Source organism: Electrophorus electricus, chromosome 17 (assembly GCF_013358815.1).
Source record: "Electrophorus electricus isolate fEleEle1 chromosome 17, fEleEle1.pri, whole genome shotgun sequence".
NCBI classification, from domain to species: Eukaryota; Metazoa; Chordata; class Actinopteri; order Gymnotiformes; family Gymnotidae; genus Electrophorus; species Electrophorus electricus.
In genome coordinates this window covers 17437005-17457576 of record NC_049551.1, presented here as the reverse complement: position 1 = coordinate 17457576, position 20572 = coordinate 17437005, and the positions used below count along the sequence as shown (strand labels likewise).

Here is a 20572-nt window from a genome sequence, read left to right as displayed (position 1 = left end):
AAGATGATAATAATAATTTAACATAATTATTTTTGTTTAGCCTTAGTTGTGGCAGGCTGATTGAATCCTTTCCGTATCCTACGGTGCAGCAGATGATGGCGACATCGAGACACTTCACAATTTCCCAAACGTCAAACTTCAAAGTAAACTACACAAGACTTGGGATATTAAGGCGCTTCTCCAAAAACTGAAGATATCTTCTGTAATGATCTTATTTTGACATTGATAATAGACTAGCCAAGTATAATTAGTAATTTTCCAGATGAATAAAATGATCGATTAGGTTAATAAAATATATTATCTCACGTTTTATAAGTATAATATTCTCCAGAAAAATAACAAATAATAACCCAATTTACCTGATCTACAGAAGAATAGCTTGGTGATATTTTAATGGACTATAAGCCAACTGAATAGTTTTTATTTGTTTGTTTGTTTGTTTATTCCAGCGGGCGTTACTACAGTCCTAATGACGTCTGACAGTGACTGACGCAGTCGGGGCTTTTTATCTTCCTTCAGGCAAAACCTGTAACTTAAGTTTAAAAGTTACTGCTGAAGGAAGAAAAAGCAAGCTCCACAACTTTCAGTCCATACGGAGACAGGCTCTTTAGAGATACACTTTAGTCCTGGCAACAAGCAGTCAACAAAATGGTCACAATGATCACTTTTTTGGGAGTATGAAACTAAATGTAGGCTACCTTAACGCATGCACAAATGTGATTCAGTATATTCCTTATTTACTGGGGTCTTGAAGTTTGATGATACGTAGCAGTGATGGAGATTGAGTCCATGGTAGCAAACACTGCACTGATCAAAGCTAGAGAAGGTAAGGCATGTTTCATTTTAATTTATCTTGTAGAAGATATAAAAGCATTAATTAATTGCATGAAATATCAAATCACATACATCTTACACCGTTGCTCTCTGGAGACTCTAACAAATGGCATACGTATATAGTTGAGAATTAGCTTATTTTTTCAGTGTAAGAGTGGTGGGCTAGAATCAGTTGTGCCTCGAATCCTACAGCACACTGTTTCAGAAATACTTTATGGTGCATCGAAAGCTTATTTATTGTCAAGTAGAATTGGCATTGGAAATCCTTATTGCATAATGTTACATATTAAAGACCGATGTTGGAGAAGCTTTTTCCCCCACAATTCAAAATCATACCACCACTGTAAACATTGCCAAAGATACACAGATATAAGTTATCCAGCATTTCTATTCCGAGTTCTTTATCTGGGCCTACATTTCAGCGGGGGCCAAAAAGGTAAAAAACAACACATTCTACATTTTTTCTACATTGTTTTCTATGCGTCCATGCCCAATCAAACACGTCATAAACAGGTACGGCTCTGGGATCCGTAGTTCCCAAACAAGTTTGTCTCCTCTAGTTGCGCTGGCTGGTAGAGATTGTGCCTATCGGCTGTACGAGAGCTAAAATTAGAAAACCTGTCGGGTGAGCTGTGGAAATAAGACTGAGGAAATATTTTTTAGCAAGCTGTCAAAAGAGAGCTAGCAGTGCATATTTCATCTCACCTTAGATTTAGAGATTTACAGTTGCAATGTCCTGTTTATAAAACAAACAATACTGGGAGAATGGCTCCATCAGATCCAAGGAACATCTGAGATCTCTGTCCAGAACAGTGCAGTCCTAGGAACACCTCAGATCATCTGCAGGATCCTCAGAAACCCAGGCCCAAGGACCCAAGCTTAAAGGAAAAAGACGGCCTCGAGGAGGGCGAGTGGGGAATATATATTTAAATTGATATTTAAAACTCTATATTGATATATATGATATATGAGCCTGAAAAAAATCCCAGACCGAATACACATGCACACACACACAAACACACACACATGTTTGGTATCCAGGTGAAAAACACTAAACACTTAGACTTGTAAAAACAACATACAAAATATGACAGCAGAGCTTTCAGCTCAGTCACTCCTCTTATGTGATTTGTAATCTACAATAAAATGTTCTAATATCAATCATGTTAATAATCAATCATTATCAAGACATTGAACAAGTAATCAGTTTTATGGTAATTATTGCTTGAAACATCACTACATAAGGGTTTTTCCTTATGTTTTGTTCTAAGGCAACACCTTCTCTAACAGGAAGACTCAATGAATGCAGACTAGTCTTAGAAAGTGAAACCACATGCACCTCCTCTCGGTGTAAAACAAGCAAACGAAAAAAAAAAAAAAAACCCAATGAACTGGAATACAGGTGTGACTTTCACACACATCTCAATAGCAATAGCCTATGTCCTCCATGTACCTTATTCCGCACATCTATTTTTAACCTGCATTCGTTTTGGTAGTAGAGGATAACAAGAGATGCATGTGAACTACACACTGGCAGTGTATAATAAAGATGGTGCACATGGACAGTAGCCCTTATTTGGACACTTCTGCAAACCTGTGTGTCTTCCACATATCTCTGTAGGCATTTTAAGCAGATTTGAACTACCTTCACAGGACAACGTTGCACATGTATTTTTAGAAAGGTTTTTGTTGGTTGCTCTATTTCTTCCTGGTGGTTAGGATGTATTGCTTTGAACACGTCACACACAAGTCAGCCATTGGAAAGTCTGAAAGTCTGAACATGCCACATCGGGAAATTGGTTTTAGGATATTTATTTTTCTTTTAAACAGTCCCAAAAGGTTTTCTAGCACAGGCAAGCATGGAAAGAGGACTTCCATCAATTTCTTAACACAAATATAAACTATATACTCTTCCTTATAGGCACTTTCTTAGATTCAGGAACATATTAGAATTAAAATCAAAGGAAGTGCCACAGCGTGCCAACAGTCACCCTGCAGTTATCCTGCAAACCCTCCAACACCTCTGAACACTTAGTAATAGACCTAGTCAGGAGAGTATAACAGTAAACAATGTGCTAGCAGTGGTAAATCCAAAAGCAGATTGCACACATCCTAAAGCCTGATTCCAGATGGGAAATAAACTGAACAAGTTAGCAAAGTAGCCTACAAAAGAGCTGCAATATGTGCTGCGCACACTCTCAGACATATAGGCTGCATACCAATAAGGACATGAGCAAACGAGCACCGGGTGTGCAGCATCAGAGCAAGGTAGGTCATCTTAATGTAGTAAACGTTTATAAGACGTGCAGGAGAGGTCAAAACAGCAGACATAGGGGTAGTTACACTGGCCATGAAAAATAACTCTAAACAGACATTAAAAGAAGACAGAGAGCCCAGTTTAACCCAACTAAGGTAAAGCAGAAGTGGGGATAATGTTGATGCTGCAGCAGATTTGGCCAATAAGAAATGGATAAGTGCACATATATACTTGTGAGATGTTGCTAGTCTTCACATCTCAGTAGAATATCAATAGATAATCAGTAGGTCAACCAAAATTTCCAAGTATGTTTACACTTTCCACTAAATTATGTAATTGCCAGTCCTTGTTGGGATATGACTAGGGTGGCTACTTAGGAAAAATAAGCTTTAGTAATTTTTTTTAAAGGCATCTCCATTGATTATACATGCACCAGGAATTTCAGAGTTACCACTTGCTGGTCATCCTACAATGCACAAAGATTATGATTGCAGTCAGTGGTTAAGATTAGGCATGGACAGGTGATTCTTCCAGAAGTGGAACAGCTTTCATACCAGATGTGCACAGACAACACACTTTCACTTCAAAACACAAGGAGACCACTATATAATAGAAGCAGATAAGGTCAAGAGCTAAATTTTGCAGGATATTGAAGGGTTAGGGCACTTGCTGAGAGCTGATGGTCTAGCACTGCCATGGACTGACATTGTGAAATATCAGCATGGCACTGGTCATCAGAGACACAGGGAAATGTTAAACAACACTGAATAATCTTCTCTTGTTTGTCAATGAAGGCAGTTGTGGCAAACACAAGGGAAGAAGCAGGAGATGGAAAGAGTTTCTGCGTTTCCCCCATATTAACCAGTGTGCTGAGCTGGAGAACAGCATTGGTGAGTTTCTGAACCACAAAAAACACTACAGTCCAGTTCAGTAAAAAAAAACAAAACGTATAGGTCACTAATACCCATTACCAGATGACAGAGGAGTTGCCTCACTAAAGTGCAGGAGGGGTTCTTATCAGTGCAGTGTGCTGTGTTACAGAACGGGACTACTACAGCTTGTGTGTACAACAGCCTATTGGAAAGGCTCTATTCCGCATGTTCTGCGAGACTAAGCCACACCTCAAATGCTGCATTAACTTCTTGGATGCAACGGTATTACCTTCTATACAGTGCCTGACTGGATGTGGCCCAGTGTCATCTTGCCCCCTTTTCAATTTACTGTTTTTCCACCATTGTTTTGAAGTTATTCCATTTTTTTAGGTAGGATTACCAGTACTAACAAGTACTGAAAACTTAACACCAAAATTCTGACTCTGTTTGCTGTTGTTTAGGAAAAGCATGAAGTGACACCAGATGAGAACCTGATGAGTCATGGCCAAGAAATTATTGCAAAGTATTTCAACCAAAAGGTAACTAACCGAGTACAACTGGCTAATACTCGGAAATACTCAGAATCAGAGACTGATCTCAGAATCAGTACCAAACCAGTACTGACACCAACTCACTGGAATAAATGTGATCTTCAGAATCTTTTATCCATACAAGATTTCCTTTCTTACTCCCCATGTGGGAAATTCTGATGATACAACAGCTCCAGCAAAGAATAATTAAAGTTAAAGGTAGAATTCCAATCAAACCATTACTATATTAAACACAATAGCCCAAGTGCCACCCCATCTCCTAGTGATATGCACTGACTAGTGATATGGAGCACAATGAAAGTGACAGTGTAAAATAGCAGCAGGTATACAACATGGTGGACTATTGGGACTATAGACAATATCAGTGCAACAGTGGTATGTGTTATAATTATTGTAACATAGTATATATATACATATACACAATAATAATAGAAATAATAAACAGTGTGCAGCTTTAATATAACATGTAGCTACAGGAAAATGTGTATATTTAGAATAAATAATATATACACATGTACATGCTATGTAATGATTAGCAACACGTTTAGTGCAGTGGGAAGGTCAAAAGTGGGAGAAAGAGGCTCTTGAGTTATCATGTTTGTGAAGTATAGTCTGTGCTATATCTGCATGCTGTAGTTTTAAGCATAAAGGTTTGACCTAGCCTATGTGTGTGCTCAGTCTCTTAACTATATACAGGAGATACCATACATCTACCAGAAACTCTGTAAACAGAACCTAGACTTGAACATCTTCAACAATGTCTTCACTGACTGCCAAAAGTGAGCGTCAAAGATTTCTTAATTACTCTCTGTAGAGTAAAATCTTCAATGACAATGAAATAGAGTTTCTTATCTTTGTGGCTTTCCTGGCTACAGAGCAGTCCATGACTATCTGAGTGGAGACCCGTTTAAAGATTACCAGGACAGCATGTATTTTGACCGATTTCTGCAATGGAAGATGGTGGAAAGGTACGTGACACAGTGACAAGAGTTAATTTCTGTTAGCGTGATGACCAAAATGTACAGTAAGATGATTGACCCCTGTAGACATTTAGAGTGAAGCTTGTCTCAATGTTTCTGCCCACAGGAGGCCAGTGACAAGAGACACATTTAGAGAATACCGGGTCTTAGGGAAGGGAGGGTTTGGTGAGGTAAGGAAACATGTGAAACAGTAGTCCTTGCAGCTGTCTAACGATATGCTGGGAACGACACGAACTCCAGCAGGTGGCATTATATTCTGTAGAACACACTCTCGCCGATAAAATGCACTTCTTGATTTTCACTACATAAACATGGTGAGAGATGACAATTAAACTGCACTCGGTTTGTGCATGCCTTTTGCCTCAGGTATGCGCTTGCCAATCACGGGCGTCTGGCAAAATGTATGCCTGTAAGAAACTGGAGAAGAAGCGCCTTAAAAAGCAAAAAGGCGAAATCATGGCTCTCAACGAGAAGCAGATCCTAGAGAAGGTCAACAGCAGATTTGTGGTGAGAACACAGATGGGAGTCTACACCGCGTATTCAGCCACTCTGGGAATACTGCACATGGTCACGTGGCAGTCAGGTCCCTCTTACTGCTTCTTCCTCCTTTGCAAAAAATTGATTCCTGTTATGGTTGTGTAATAGGTCAGTTTAGCCTATGCATACGAGACCAAGGAGGTGCTTTGTCTGGTGCTGACTCTAATGAATGGAGGAGACCTGAAGTTCCACATATATAACATGGGCAGCCCAGGATTTAGCAAAGAGAGGGTCCAGTTTTATGCTGCACAGATCCTGTGTGGTCTAGACCACCTTCACCAGAACTCCATTGTTAACAGGTGAGTGGTTCAAATTATATGGCCCAAGAATTAATTGTACTTATCCAAATTCCTTTAGTTTCTTCTAGTTTCCCATAAGCTAATTTTCAGAATACCCCATTTAAATTTTATTTCAGGGATTTAAAGCCAGAAAACATTCTTTTGGATGATAATGGTGAGTGCAACTGAACATAACCCACCATACACTGTATATGGCAGTTTAATATAGCAGAAGAGCTTACAGGTGAAGTAAATCACTGCACTGCATTCAATTGTTTCACCATTAATTAACAGGAAGTTTTACTCACTGAATGCCGTATGTTGCCTGAAAATCATTCACAAGATTTTACAGGAATGCATGAGTGCTCTCATTTTTACTTCATCCCTGTAGAACAGGATGGCTATTAGGTTTCAGTCACTTTATTTTGTGCAAATACTAAAAATTTGTTTTCATTTCATTTCACTTTCATTTGTTGAAAGTATTTTTGACATTTTAACATCCATTTAAACTGTACATAAACCACACGTCAAGTGACACCTACATAATTATTGTACCAAGTAATCCAGCATCATTCTCTATTCAGTCACAAGGAAATTTCCTGGTGTTGTGAAATTCATTTGAATAAGCTGTAGATATGTGATCATATAAAATAGTGTCTAATTAATATAAAAGCATTATTCAGGAAAGCAGAATACTGCCCAGAAGTTAAGTGTAATAAACACCCCAAAGACCTTTTATTTTCTCATTCCCAACAGGGCACATCCGGATCTCTGACCTCGGGCTAGCAGTCATCTTACCTGAAAGGCGGGTTGTTTCAGGCAGGGTGGGAACAGCAGGTTATATGGGTATGCACAATATATACTCTTAAATAAACTTTTAAATATGATATATAATGCATAATTGTGTGCATTTGTGTTTTTATGTATATAGATAAGTTTTCCATGTCTATAACACCTGGCTGCAAAGTGATTTTCCCTTATAGGGACTATTAATGAACTGGAATAAACTAACATCTCTGTTGTATCTGCATATAGCTCCAGAGGTCATCAATGATGAGTGCTACAGCAACAGTCCTGACTGGTGGGGTCTGGGGTGTCTCATTTATGAGATGACCACCGCGAGTCCCCCGTTCCGTGACCCTAACGAACGTGTGCACAGGAAGGAGCTGGAGAGGAGAGTGATGCAGTCATCGGAGCGTTATGGTCCCCAGTTCACGAAGGAAACCAAAGCCATCTGCGAGACAGTATGTGTATCTTACTACACCTACTTTCACCAAATTTGTTTAGATTTCTTTTCCTTGCTGTATTATCTTCACATTTGTGGCATCTGGGTAAGGCGATTAAGCCGTGTGTTTTTTTTTTTTTTTTTAAGAAGTGTTATTAGTGTTATTACAACTTAATATCAATCTCTGTAAGGTGTTAAGTGTAAGTGGTGGACTGTGCTTTACTCAGCTTTTAGCCAAAAATCCAAAGGAGAGACTGGGGTGCCAAGGTGGCGGTGCATCAGCTGTGAAAGCACACGTGTTCTTCAGGGGCATCAACTTCAGGCTGATGGAAGCCGGAATGTTGGCACCCCCGTTTAGGCCAGATGTAAGTAGCTAGTTGATACAGGCTACAGCTGTGAAAAAAATGGTATTTAAAATAAAAACTAAAAATAACAATAATAAAACAAAAGTGCAGTGAAAGTGGGCTTGCAAGGTTTAATTCCAAACTGAATGTGTAGAATGAAAACATGATTATTTCAGTGCAGGGCCTCTGGAAAAAAAAAAAAAAAAGTTCTCCGATTGTGTACAGCGGCAATATAGATGTGTTATCTTCCTCCACTGATCCATCCAGTCTTGTGCGGACTTACTCTGTGTCGCTGTCCCTGCAGCCAAGAGCTGTTTATTGCCAAGATGTTTTGGACATTGACCAGTTCTCTATGGTCAAAGGAGTGATTCTCGATGAAGTGGACTATGACTTCTATGTTAAGTTCAACACAGGGAGCATAGCCATCCCTTGGCAAAATGAGGTACGAACAAGACAGGAAGTTCCCAAAGGTTAATGCTTAAAAACCTAAACATCGTTGCTTATCTGACTAGTGGCCTACATCTGATCTTTTCCACATAGATGATCGAGACTGAATGCTTTAAGGACCTGAATGTATTCGGTCCTAGAGGCACAAGGACGCCTGACCTTGACCGAGAGTTTCAACCTCGACAAAGTCTCGAACAGCGCAACAAGAGCCTGAACCCAGAGTCCTATAGACACAGGCTGATTAATAAAATCTTCAAAAAACAAGTAAGGAACCTTTGCTTTACATTTTCAGCATTTCACAGACACTCTTATACAGAACAGCTTACATACAATTATCAGTATGGCACGTGTGCTCCCTGGAAATCCAACCCGTCCCACTGGTGCACCTTGTGCTACATACTGCATTAGGTTAGTCACGAGAGCACGCCACAATGTACGTACATAGTGTGAATACTTTTCTAAAATTAGATACATTTTTTTGTAAAATATGTGGCCGTCCTGTTGCGGAAAGATTAGTATGTTACTCTTACCTGTCAGAAAGGCTAAGCTCCTCCCACACACTCTGCATTCTCATACTCAGTCAAATATACATCATTTGATTCTCTGATGGTTCTTCTAAGCTGTGGTGTCAAACTGAAATGTCTATAGTAATGTTTGTACATGTGGATCTGTACTGTACATGTAGTGTACTGACAACAAAGAGAGACTGATTTAAGCTCTTAGAGAAAGAGCATAAATCAGGGCCTCAACTCATTAGAGCTTCCCAGTGACATCCAAGACCACCTCTTGTACAATCACGTGTTCGTTCTAAATATATCGAAACAGGCATTATGTCCAAGTTTTATTTTAATCCTGATAGAAAAGCTACAGCTCTGTCAGCACCTGTGAATGAGTCTGAAGTGGTGCCAGAACTTCAGTACTCTCATCAGTAGTAGACGTGTGCCTGTAGCCGGTTGGACGTCTGTTGCAGCAGACTGGAAACCATTTTCCAACCATTTCACTACGGGTTATACTGTGTATGACTATGTATGTGACAAACCAAACTTGAAACTTGAAATGAACTGGAATCTGAGGACCAGACTAAGACTATTCTTAGCTATTAATAAGCCAATTTGTTTTTAATAGTTGAAAATATCTAACTGCTTTAATATAAGTCTAGGTTAGTATCATGCAAAAATTGAATTCTTTATATTTTTCATGGATCTTTAAATATGGAAATGTATTCTGTCAGTGACTGAAATATGTCAAGAGAATTCAAGCCAACTGATGGCTCTACAGAAATGTTTTTGTTTTTTTCCTGCCTCAGGGGCCAGAGCGGAGAACCAGTTCAAACCACAGGCCCGACGAGCTTCGAACCAAATTACTAGAGTGTACCTTTGACGGCTCATAAACCTGAAGTACACAATGATGAAGAAGCTTGTGTATGTGGACCGCCATACTCACTTTACACGGGTGACTGTTTAAGGGTCGTGATAGGAAACGCAGAAATGTGAAGTAACTTCCGCAGCTGTGACTTACTTAAAGCTTCGTTATTCTGTTGTAAATGTACGACTGAAATTGTCAAACCAACAAGCCTTAGAAAACACTGCAATACCAATTCTGCTCCTACTCCAAAAAATCTTACATGAGTAAAGACAATGGCACAGAAAAAAACCTTTACGTAGTTTACTGTAACACTCACTATGAACTGTTAAACATCACATTTAGATTCTAAGTACACGGACGTCTTGCTAAGCAGTACTCAAACTGGTTAAACCATCCACAATATAGTTCTAGGGTTTTGGTTATGGCAGCCATGTCCAAATCCCAGAAATTCCCTGTAAAGCAGAGTTCAGCTCCATCTCTAATCCATCACAGCTGACCCAATTAACCAAGGAATTCAGAAGAATATTACAGCCTGGTGTACTGGAACTGAAATGAGCATCTCTGGACCAGAGTTGGTCTACTCTTGCTTATGGTCTCATGTAAGATCAAAATATTCAAGGCTTTCATTTTTCTCATGTAGGACAATTGCACCAAGTAGAACAACCAGAGTGAGTTTCATGAGTGACAAATGGTACAGTGATGTTGAGCCTGGTCGATGTGAAGCATTTGTGCACAGGTGCATGGGCTGTCCATTTGGCATCATGTTACGGTGCTGCTTCAAGTCCCGCAGGGTCACGCCAGCCTAAGAGAAGCTAACCTTCCCATTGAGGACTGCGGCCGTCCACGCCTGCCTGCACGTGGTAGAGTATGTCGGCCAGAGTGTGCTCAATCACCGCACCCCAGCCCATATCACTCATCTACACAGAAAACAGAACCGAGACTCAGGGCATCCAACCAACACAGCGATGACCAGTTAATTAACACAATTTCTACAAAAGCTTTACTCATGGGTCTGTACTCACTGGCTGATACTTGATGTCCTTTGGAGGGTATTTGAAATGTGGTCCAAAATTAACAGATACCTGTGGAAGGAAACAGCCAGAGAGCATGTAACCCAAGCAAGAACTTCTGCATGTAAAAGTGTGTGATTATAGTGACATCTAGTGTTTGCTCAAAAATACTGACTGAAAATGGATGGAATTGTAATCCATCTTCAGCAGTTACACAATGGTGTAGTCTCACTGAAAATGCGATCAACTTAGTCATTTTAATAAACATCTGAAAGTAAGGAGCATACCGTACAGCTTTTGTAGAGGGATATCGCAGGGAAATACATGCCCTCAAAAAGGTTCTCGAAAGCCACACCCTTATTCACTCCATTCTTGTAAAAAATCATCTAGAAAAATTAATACAGAAACTACGCATTCATATATGCAATTGCTAAGAGATGGCATTGCAGAAGCACACGGCCTGCATGATACTCACTCGACTCTCACCAACTGTCTTTAAACTCTTTTCTGCCTTGTCCACATAATCCTTCTCTTCGAAGTAGAGGTAACTTTTGAATTTAATCAGTGCCTGCAATGGGAAGAAAGGGCATGTCTCTAATTTATCATTCATCTTATTTTAGAGACATTCTGTACAATGCAATGAATGAAGAAATTAAAAAAAATAGAACACTAAGTTTACTTTGTCCTTGTTCGTGTCAGGCAAGGCCTTTGCCGTTTCTGTATTGTCTGGAAGCTCGATGAAGAAGCCCAGGACATCTCCCTGGCCATAGCCCTCTGAGTAGTGCTTCCCTATGGACTGGTGGAAGCGGGTGCCCTTTTTGCTTCTCCACGAATAGCTGAACTTATCATATCCCAGAGGAGCTTGTAGGTTTCCTACAACGTTTCAGCACATGCCGTTCCAATTACAAATTGGCTATCGTGATTTGACTACAACTACAAGGAGTGCTTCATGTTCAAATGTCAAAACTAGCAAGAGTTTGCCGGTAACTCGCCCAATTATAACTCGTGCAGTTCCGGGCTGGATGCTTACCCAACGGCTGGGACCAGCCAAGCCGGGCGGCGGTGTCGGGAGGCATATCGTCGACGGACACCTCAAAATACCAGGCGCCCTTTCGAACGCCGTGAGACGCACGCACCATGGAGTACCCCTTCTCTCCCGTCACAGTAAGGCGGTCGTCAGAGATCTTCAGCTGGGGAGCTTCACAACAACCAGTGGGATTAACAAAAAAATAACAACTCTACTTTGCCAACTTTAGACATGGCTCAGCAGCACGTGTCTCGATGAGACTCAATAAAATCCTCTTAAATTAATGCAAAACCAATAAACAGTCACAGATGAACTTTGAGATGAATCTTGAAACTTGCGAAAGAAAAGGCACTGCACACCTCTGTCGTGCAAGGCTAGCAGCACTTTTTCGTACAGGCATGCCCGGTACAGGTCCCCGGGGATGGGCTTCCCCGCCCAACAGTCCAGTTCCAGCTTGTCTGGGTCAGGCGCGTGCGGGTCTGGCTCGGCCAGGAAGTAGCGGTAGCCGTCTTTGTTGAACGGGTGCTCAAGGGGGTAGCCATGGGGGGGCAGGCGCTGGGCGGAAAACAGGGGGTCGCTGGGTGGGAAGAAGCAAACACGCGGGTCGTGGTTAGAGCAGAGCTGGGGACGCGGGCGGTTCAAGGGCTGCTGAGTGGCTCCTGGGTGGGGCCGTACCTGCGCGTCCTCTTGGCCGTCCCCGCTGTGGCCCCATCTTGCTGCTGCTGCTGCTTGCGTTTGGCCCCTCGGCCTTTCCCAGTACCCGGCGGGGGAAGACCACCTTCAGAGGGACGCAGTAGTTATAAAACACAGTTCTTGCTACACACCCACCCAGCTCATCGCTTTGCATTCATTTCTAAAGACTGTCTAGAAAAGCACTGAGTATGCTGGTAAAGAGTACTATGCTAGCTGTTGTTATACCAGTCGAGCAATACACAAGGCTCGGAGGACTTTATTCAACTGTATAACAATATGGAAGGGAGTGAACAAGGGGAAAACTAAAATCGCTGCTTACGAACTCAGGAGCCAGTTCCCCCAAAACATCTCGCTGTTAATTTAGAGGGTGGCAAAAGTTATATTAGCTTTAGCATCTTGTGACAAATGTGCCAGGCAGCTTGCTTTTGAGGAATTTTAAACCCACAACACAAATCTTGTACAGTAAACTAAACATACAAAGTACCCGAACACACACTCGTTAGTTGAGTCTGTAGTAGTCGTTTTAGCATCCAGCTGCTACCACAAACCACTGTGGTCTGACGAGGGCTTTGCGTCCAATAGCCACAGCATTAGACACAAAGCTCTGTTCAAGGAACCATAGACAGAACTCTGATGAGTTCTCATGCCAAAGGCACAGAGAGTTCCATTTTATTTGCTTGTGCACCAGATAGAACGAGAGCAAGCACAAATAAGCAGGTATTAGTGGACAGGCCAGGCCAGGTCGGACGTCGAGGACGACGTGCCCAAACAGGAGCAAGCCACACAAGAAGCTGCAGGACAGGGCAGAACACAAAGCTACAAATCACGAGAACAAAGCCAGAGAGCCAAAAGGGTTAAAGCACAAAACAGCAGCCTGGCGGTCCGAGTGCCACACACATTAGGCTACATATTCACCTGAAAAGGCTGATCCACCTGAAACATAACGCAAAACCGTTAAGGGACGCCTCTTGGCATTTAGTACAACACCAGCAGTTTAATGAGGCCATGTGCACAAGGGTCCCATACAAGACATGGTGTTAAATTGGCATCAATTAAATGAATTCAAAAATATTCTTTTTTACATTGCTCATTCAAACATTAGAATTAGATTAAGCTCAAATCGGTCTCACCATTAAGGCTGCCAGTAGTTGTGACAGTGGTAGTTTGCTTTTGGCTGTCATACGAGGGTCCAATGTTGGCCAAGTCCTTAAACAGACCACGAACAATACATCTCAAAGGCACAAACCCAAAATGCTTGAATGCAAACTGAAATAACATGGAATGGTACCTCGTCAAGGAGGCCGAACTTTGGATAGTCTTCTTCAGGATCCTTACTGCCAGGGTCAGGGTGTTCCTTCACCAGGAATACATCACGTTCTTTACTCTATAAACACAGCAAAAAACACTCGTCGCATGAAAGGAGCCCAAAGACTGGATGAGTGTTCCAGAAAAAAGCCACAAGGAGAAAATGAGTTTTACGTCTGTGTACCATCGTCTTCACTATGTTATTTGGCCATGTTAGCTTTCCTGGTCTCTGACGAGTTGTCATGCACTCCCAGTATTTATCAATGAAGGGTATGATATCCTGAAAAACAGATCATATTATAAGACCAAAGCACTACAAAAAAAACATATTATTCACCTTATCTATTAAAGGTTTACCTTGTCTTTAGAAAACATGGTCTTTGGGTGCTCCTCTTGATTCTTGGACCGCCACGTCAGATTGGCCAAAGCTGTGAGGCACATCTCCTTCAAGTCTGAGGAGAAACACAGGTGTTCACAGTGGACACACAAAGCCTGAATGCAGGCTTTAAAAACATTAACAAACCCCAAAACAAACACACTTACTTGCTTGTTTCCTCAAAAAGTATGTATTGCCACTGTGATGACACACATTGCAGTGGAACACATAATTGGTCATGAAAGGTAGACAAGTTCTGTGGGGAAGCAATAGAAGGGGGAAAGGGTTTTACTGGTTTACTTTTCCTTACCTTACACCTGTTCTACAACAGCAAATTTGGTACAAAACTCCGAACAGCGAACCAGACGTCTAGGGAGAGGTGTGTGTCTTACGCAGTGTCGATGCCGAATGAGTCAGCAGTGAACCACTTCGTGCACAGCGCGCACTGGAGCTCCACCTGTCCCAGCTGTCGCCCGCTCTCCTCGTCCCCCGAGCCCGCGTGCGCGTCCGCCGCCTCGGAGCGAGCCGCATCCTGAGAGCCCGAACAGGAAAACATCAAAACGCTTCAGAGACACGATACTTGTTAACGGTCGGTGGCTGGCGTTTTCTTTAGGCTTTCGGTAAACCTACCATAGCCTCCTTGCCGTTGGAGGACTCCGCTTCCATATTCCCAGTTAGGTCTCCAAAAGATGCATCTCTGCGAATACGCGCGAGATAACGCTTGTAAAGTCAAACTTGGAGCCACTAATGTGAACGTTAATTAGCTACGGCGAGGAAGCGAACAGTGACATGAATCACACAATACTGGCCTTGGCCATGGCACTAGCTACGTTCCTACTCTGCACAGCTACGGTGGTTAAGTTCACCAACAGAGGACTGTAGGTTAGCTAGTAAAGCTAGCACATTACGACCCGTTAGACTCAAAGTGGCGCTGAAGCTACGAGCTGAACTATTATGTGCCCTGAACTCTAAGAGCAAACGTTACATGTTCTAGTCGTTACAATATTTAATGTTTGTTTTCCTCTGAAACTCACCCTTCCCCGGGCTCTGCCTCAGCGACTGCGCTGCCCCTGTCCGCTTCGGACGCCATGTTTGACGAACTCACGGAAGGATATCGCGAGGAATCGCTTTTCTTCTCGTCAACGAAGCGCGCACTGCCACCTACCGGCAGGACTTAATCTCTTCCTTCACGCAGCAGTATGAACGACAATGTAGCCGAAACTTGTTACTAGACTTACTGCTACTAGAGAAACAAGCCGTGCGCACAGCAAGGCCCCTGCTCATAGGGCAATACACTGTAAGAGGAAAAAAAGCACATTTTTAAAGTACTAAAGTAATGTATGTATGTTTACATTACTGATTCTAATTTACTTCACCAATGAATAAATCTGATATCAGTATACACTACTTAATTTTTAACTATTAGGCTGCAAAAGTGAAAGGTGCTTCTGGACTTGATATTGCAAGCAGGATGGGTACCCATTATTCCATTGTTCTTTAACTAGTTACTCAGTGCATAATATGCAATATGAGAGAAACAATTTTATATATGGATCATTAAAATTTTCCAGTCTAAGAGAAAACGTATTTGGCATTTCAGCTGTGGAAACTGCTGCTTATATTTAAAGCAGTTACAAAGTTATGGTTATATTTCGTATGATCTGCCTTTTGGGTTTATACATCCAAATGTCCCTGACCTTCAAAAGCACCATAAACCTGTAAAACAGCTTAAACATCTATTACCACTAAAAGTCCTATTGTTCATCTCAAAGTACATTGCAATTATTACTGAGACTGTTGTTAAACATGGCAGCCAGACAGCCAACAATGGAATTGCCCTGTTTGAGGAATGTAAAACGTGACCAGGAGAATACAGGACTACTGTTAAAGTACATGATTGTTTGCATGTCTTCCCCTGTGATCCATTGCTGGCCATCTGTGAAATGTGGACAATACTATATGGGGGGCTTTGGGGTTTTGTTTGTTATAGTCCTTAATGAAATACCCCCCATATAATTTCTCTTCTCTGTGAACACTTCAAAAGGTGCTGTTTAACCTTTAAAATCAAACCTAATTGAGTAATTTCTTGAGTCTAATCTGTGTGAAACAGAGCTGTAGTTCTTGAAGAAGAAACAACATATAATTAGCAGACTATCGTCCATGTTACAAAGAATATATATAATGTGCTGAATCCAAAATTATTTATATTGCATATACAATGTGGATGGTACTTGTGTAGTTTCTTAGTTTTTGGTCTCACAGAAACAACACAAGATGCCTTTTTGGGCACAAGGCCTTCTTCAGTGTGTTCAGGGTATAACTGAGCAACAAAACAGACACTATCTGTATGGAAGACCTTTAGTCATGGAAGTAGACTTCATCGTCTTAAAATCTGCATTCAGCAAGGGACTATTATTGCACTTTGTTCACTAGTGATATGTTCTTATGCACAAAAATTCACGTTTCAGCTAATGCAAAACTGAATCCATGGAGTGAACAAAAAGTGAACCTCTGCATGACTGATCAGTATCAGTATCAAGTTCAGTATCAATATCATCAGTATCGTTGTCAATGGTGTAATTTCTAGATAAAATATAAAAACCTGAAAGACATTTTGTGTATATATGAAAGAAGACAACAAAAAAGGAATCGCTACCTCTAATCTAATAGAGAAAAAATAGCAGACATATCACAGCTATATCCATATTTCATCCCTAACATACAGAGTGAGTACATGATCATAATGACACGCTGAGCTCCAAAAGAGCTTATCAATTAGTCACATAATAAGGTTAATAAGGTTAATCAATTTTGTGGTTTACCTCTGGAAACCCACATCTCCTGGGTAGAGGGTAGCTGGATTTTGAAAGCAGGGAGATCCAGACACACTCCCTCTGGCTGGTCCCTTGCTGGCAAAGGTCCCAACCCTCTTCTCTCTAGACAAAGAGGAAGGTCAGGGAGGGTCAGGGAGGCTGGTGACATCTGCTAATTGTTCTGGTGGGCCGGCCAAGCTGTGCTCCCCGAATGCTAGCACATTAGTTGGTGTTGACACCTGGGAGGATCCTGGCAGCTGCCACAGTAGACCACCTCTGGAGTGGATATTATTTACAACACTAGACTGTGTCGCAACGCCTCAGCCCCAGCGAAAAACCTGCTCAGGTTGTGTTATATGGAATCTATAGGCCGTTAAAGTGTTATTAGATTGATTGCATACACCATATAAGACTTGGTATTATACTGTTTCATTATTATTCTGCAATTTCTATAACTTCAAAGAATTTTAATATGAAAACATTAGGCAAGCGAAAGTTGGTTTTGAACTGAAGGGTGGCTTTTTGTTATAAGATAATTATTATGATGAGTTTAATCAGTATCATATTTCTAACAGTATTCTATCAGCTATCTGTAATTTAACATTCTTTACTGTTAGAACATTATATTCAACAGTATGCCTGCAGGTACAATGTAAGTATATATTTTAACTTGGTTAATAGAGTCGGGATAGATAAAATATCATGGTTTATTCCGTACAGAAGGTGCAATGTTTTTTCAGTCAATAGCCTATTTGTTTAAATACTAACCACTAATTAGTTTCTTAATCTAAAATATAAAAATAACTAATATTGTAAAATAACTATTATAACAAAATGCAGTATCCTCCTTTCAAGGTTCAAAAAATGTAATCAGGTCTATGAAAAACTGCTCCAGAAATAACCAGACAGCACTCCTCTGTCAAGACAATAGACAGTCGATTAATTGCCATCACAACAACAGTTACGTGTAGCACCACCGTAAAATCGTACAATTGCAAATAACGACAAGGACTGCTACTAAAAGCTACACGGCTCTTAAGAAAAAAGGCACATTTTAACCAGATGCGCTGCAATAAATAGCCAGGGAAGCGTGTCACCCACTGAGAGCAGGCATTTGCATCTTAAAGCAACGGTGTGGAGGGGCTTCCACGGTTTGGGTTTATAGTGGGATTGGAGTTATGCATTTGGGAAGCAGGGTACGGGGTTTTGTTTATATCCATTGTCTTTTAAAATGTAAATTTTATACGCGTGACCGTCGTGTGTTCTGGTGGTGGCCTATAAATAAGGCAGGACTGGAAGAAGACGAGGTGCGGCTACTAGACATTCTGCTTTCTGTGAATCTCACCATTAAGTTACGCTCAATACTGGGGCTCTGTGAAGAAAACTTTGTCACTATGCAACAAGAATCTGGAAAAGCAGCACAGCCTGCTACAACTTCTTTCTCCATAGTGGACATCCTAGATCCCTCAAAATTTACACGAAGACGTGGACATTCACAAAGAACAGAATATCTTCATCGCAAAAGAAACAAAACCAATGGTGAGTATTTTCGCGCTTGCCTAATGTTCCAGGGAGTAAAGTTAAAGAGGCCCAACATGACTGAGTTTAGCTTATTATATCCACGAGAGGGCGTCCTTTAAACCCTCTTCTAACTGCAGAAACTATTTCAGTCTTTTTCAGTCTCTTTTTAGTTATTATGTTGTTCACAATTTCAGATGGACTCTTGGGTAACGAACGCGCTAAAGGGGCAGATATCAAGGTTTGCTCTCCAGTTTCGACAGTCTCAGATGATCAAGACACCGCCGGGCCTTGTGGCTCCGAGACGCCGAGCTCGCGGGTCAAGGCGCGGCGCGTCCGGACAGCCTTCACGCTCCAGCAGCTCCGCGTTCTCGAGCGCAGTTTCCAAACCAGTCATTACTTATCCGTCCTCGAGCGCCAAGTCATTGCAACGGCTCTTCGTTTATCTGAAACCCAAGTCAAAATCTGGTTTCAAAACAGACGCACCAAATGGAAGAAGGAGCAAGATGGACCCTGTGCAGAGGGGCAGTACCATTGCGCGGCGAGGCCGCCAAACCCGCCTTTCGCCGCATTGTTTTGCCACCGTGCAAATACGATGCATTTCTACGCGCCTCGGAACTATCTGACCTCAGCGTTCAGCACTAGCACGCTTGCGTTGTTCTAACGTCAGCTTGGGAAGTAAAGAACACAAATCGATACGACTGAACAAAAAGGGACATCTTGTGTATAGTAATTTTATAATGTAAGCCACGAATTTAATAGCCTTATACCTGGAATTCCATATTTATAAGATCCATGATGGATGTATTTTTGATGTTTTTAATATTTTGAAAATGTTTCATTGGCATTTGATTTTTTTATTTCTTCATATGTTCAAAAATATTAAAATGTTTATTTTTACACTAATACGTATTTTGTTATATATTACCTGTATCCTGGCCAAATTTCATGCTTAACTTCATTGCACGTGCCCTATAAAGCCAGTAAATTGGTGTAATTTATTACGCAATTCTCAATTCAAAAGCACGAACTGGTCGGGGTGCTGGGGGAAGCTCGAGAGGCCGAGGCGGAGGCACGTGCACGGATGGAGCACAGATATCCAAAGAGAAGAGACGGGTCTATTCATTCCAACAGCTTCCTCTGGTGATACAAAGGCAACATCAACGGCAGTATAAAAACGTTTAGAAGACTATTTCGAATGAGCCCACTAGGAGCACATCTGCGTGCAATATAACACACGGTTTTCATTAAATTCACACGTCCATCTGCACCATCGAGAAGTACTTGTCTCTATGTTTTTGCGAATAATGCCCAAATAGGATTATGTAATATGTGTCGATTTATGCATAAAAATACTGTCCAGAGGTAGAACAATGCACATAAGCTACTAATATACAGAAGACGAAAAGGTATATGTTTTAGACTGTGTGAGTGGAATGTTAAATTTGTTGATCAGGCATATTTAGATGTGTATGTAAAATTTCATCTGTGTATCTGAAACTGAGTACTAAAACCTAAGGACACTTTTTTGGTCCATAGAACTCATCCACATGGTGCAGAAGGATCATAATATCTACATAGGAGTGTGCACTTTCATTAATAAGATGAAAATGCAGTCCTATCTAAATTGAAAACAGCAGAGAAGCACAGGAATGGTGCTATCTAAAAAACAGACTTCCTGCCTTCTTTCTGAATGACATAACTGGCAAAAGCCCACTCCCTTTTGTGGTGGAAAACAATAACACTCTAATAAACCAAAAACTTCAATGGAGCCTCTATAATTACATCCATATTTCCAAAAATGTTTTACTTTTGTTTCCTTTCTGATATCTTTCATATTTTTGCCTTGCATGTCGCACAATGCTATTCCCATAAGGACAAAATGATTGTGCATTCTTCTAGAACAAACCAGATAAGTGTCTCGAGTGACACTGAATGATTTAGATGGGAACCAGTATCCTGTTGTGCTGTGACTGCAGTGGTGTCCATCTAGCGTCTAGACACACCACAGACAAACCCATATCTGATCTAACGACCAATGAGAGCATTGCCTGTTCTTCAGTTTAGCTTTGGAAAGGCTGATGGAAAAATCCCCCAGTTAAAGGAAAAGATATCGGGGCATATTCTTTCATTCTGTTAT

At 41.2% G+C, this 20572-nt stretch overlaps 2 protein-coding genes across 3 annotated transcripts; one reads left to right on the top strand and one right to left on the bottom strand.

The window, feature by feature from the left end:
- Positions 1-774: 774 nt before the first annotated feature.
- grk5 (G protein-coupled receptor kinase 5) lies at positions 775-10177 on the top strand. Of its 2 annotated transcripts, none has more exons than XM_027020850.2 (15): positions 775-826; positions 3886-3981; positions 4133-4245; positions 4425-4502; positions 5193-5293; positions 5390-5482; positions 5601-5664; positions 5861-6001; positions 6140-6330; positions 6447-6484; positions 7066-7155; positions 7345-7553; positions 7762-7899; positions 8183-8320; positions 8419-10177. In XM_027020850.2, exons 1-15 carry the CDS (start codon positions 775-777, stop codon positions 8731-8733), a joined length of 1857 nt encoding a protein of 618 aa, XP_026876651.2. In that variant the 3' UTR covers positions 8734-10177. The 2 variants fall into 2 exon arrangements, with proteins under 2 accessions (XP_026876651.2, XP_035391617.1); XM_035535724.1 differs by lacking the exon at positions 5193-5293 and adding an exon at positions 4822-4849 and having other exon boundaries at positions 4425-4580; positions 5395-5482.
- ash2l (ash2 like, histone lysine methyltransferase complex subunit) lies at positions 9977-15226 on the bottom strand. Its single transcript, XM_027020837.2, has 17 exons — positions 15136-15226; positions 14732-14798; positions 14494-14633; positions 14269-14357; positions 14083-14177; positions 13910-14005; positions 13709-13804; positions 13551-13626; positions 13336-13353; positions 12403-12505; positions 12087-12304; positions 11731-11898; positions 11380-11573; positions 11176-11268; positions 10988-11086; positions 10713-10772; positions 9977-10607 (listed from the first exon to the last, which is right to left on the bottom strand). The coding sequence occupies exons 1-17, from the start codon at positions 15189-15191 to the stop codon at positions 10503-10505; spliced, it is 1773 nt and encodes a 590-aa protein (XP_026876638.1). The 5' UTR covers positions 15192-15226; the 3' UTR covers positions 9977-10502.
- Positions 15227-20572: the final 5346 nt, after the last annotated feature.

Excerpts from the sequence above, each read along its gene's own strand:
- grk5 (XM_027020850.2), top strand. The coding sequence starts at position 775 with ATGGAGATTGAGTCCATGGTAGCAAACACTGCACTGATCAAAGCTAGA. Across the intron at positions 7,900-8,182 it reads CACCCCCGTTTAGGCCAGAT|CCAAGAGCTGTTTATTGCCA; the intron begins GTAAGTAGCTAG and ends CTGTCCCTGCAG. Across the intron at positions 8,321-8,418 it reads CCATCCCTTGGCAAAATGAG|ATGATCGAGACTGAATGCTT; the intron begins GTACGAACAAGA and ends TTTTCCACATAG.
- ash2l (XM_027020837.2), bottom strand. The coding sequence starts at position 15,191 with ATGGCGTCCGAAGCGGACAGGGGCAGCGCAGTCGCTGAGGCAGAGCCC. Across the intron at positions 14,178-14,268 it reads CTTTTTGAGGAAACAAGCAA|ACTTGAAGGAGATGTGCCTC; the intron begins GTAAGTGTGTTT and ends GTTTCTCCTCAG. Across the intron at positions 11,269-11,379 it reads CTGACACGAACAAGGACAAA|GCACTGATTAAATTCAAAAG; the intron begins GTAAACTTAGTG and ends TTCCCATTGCAG.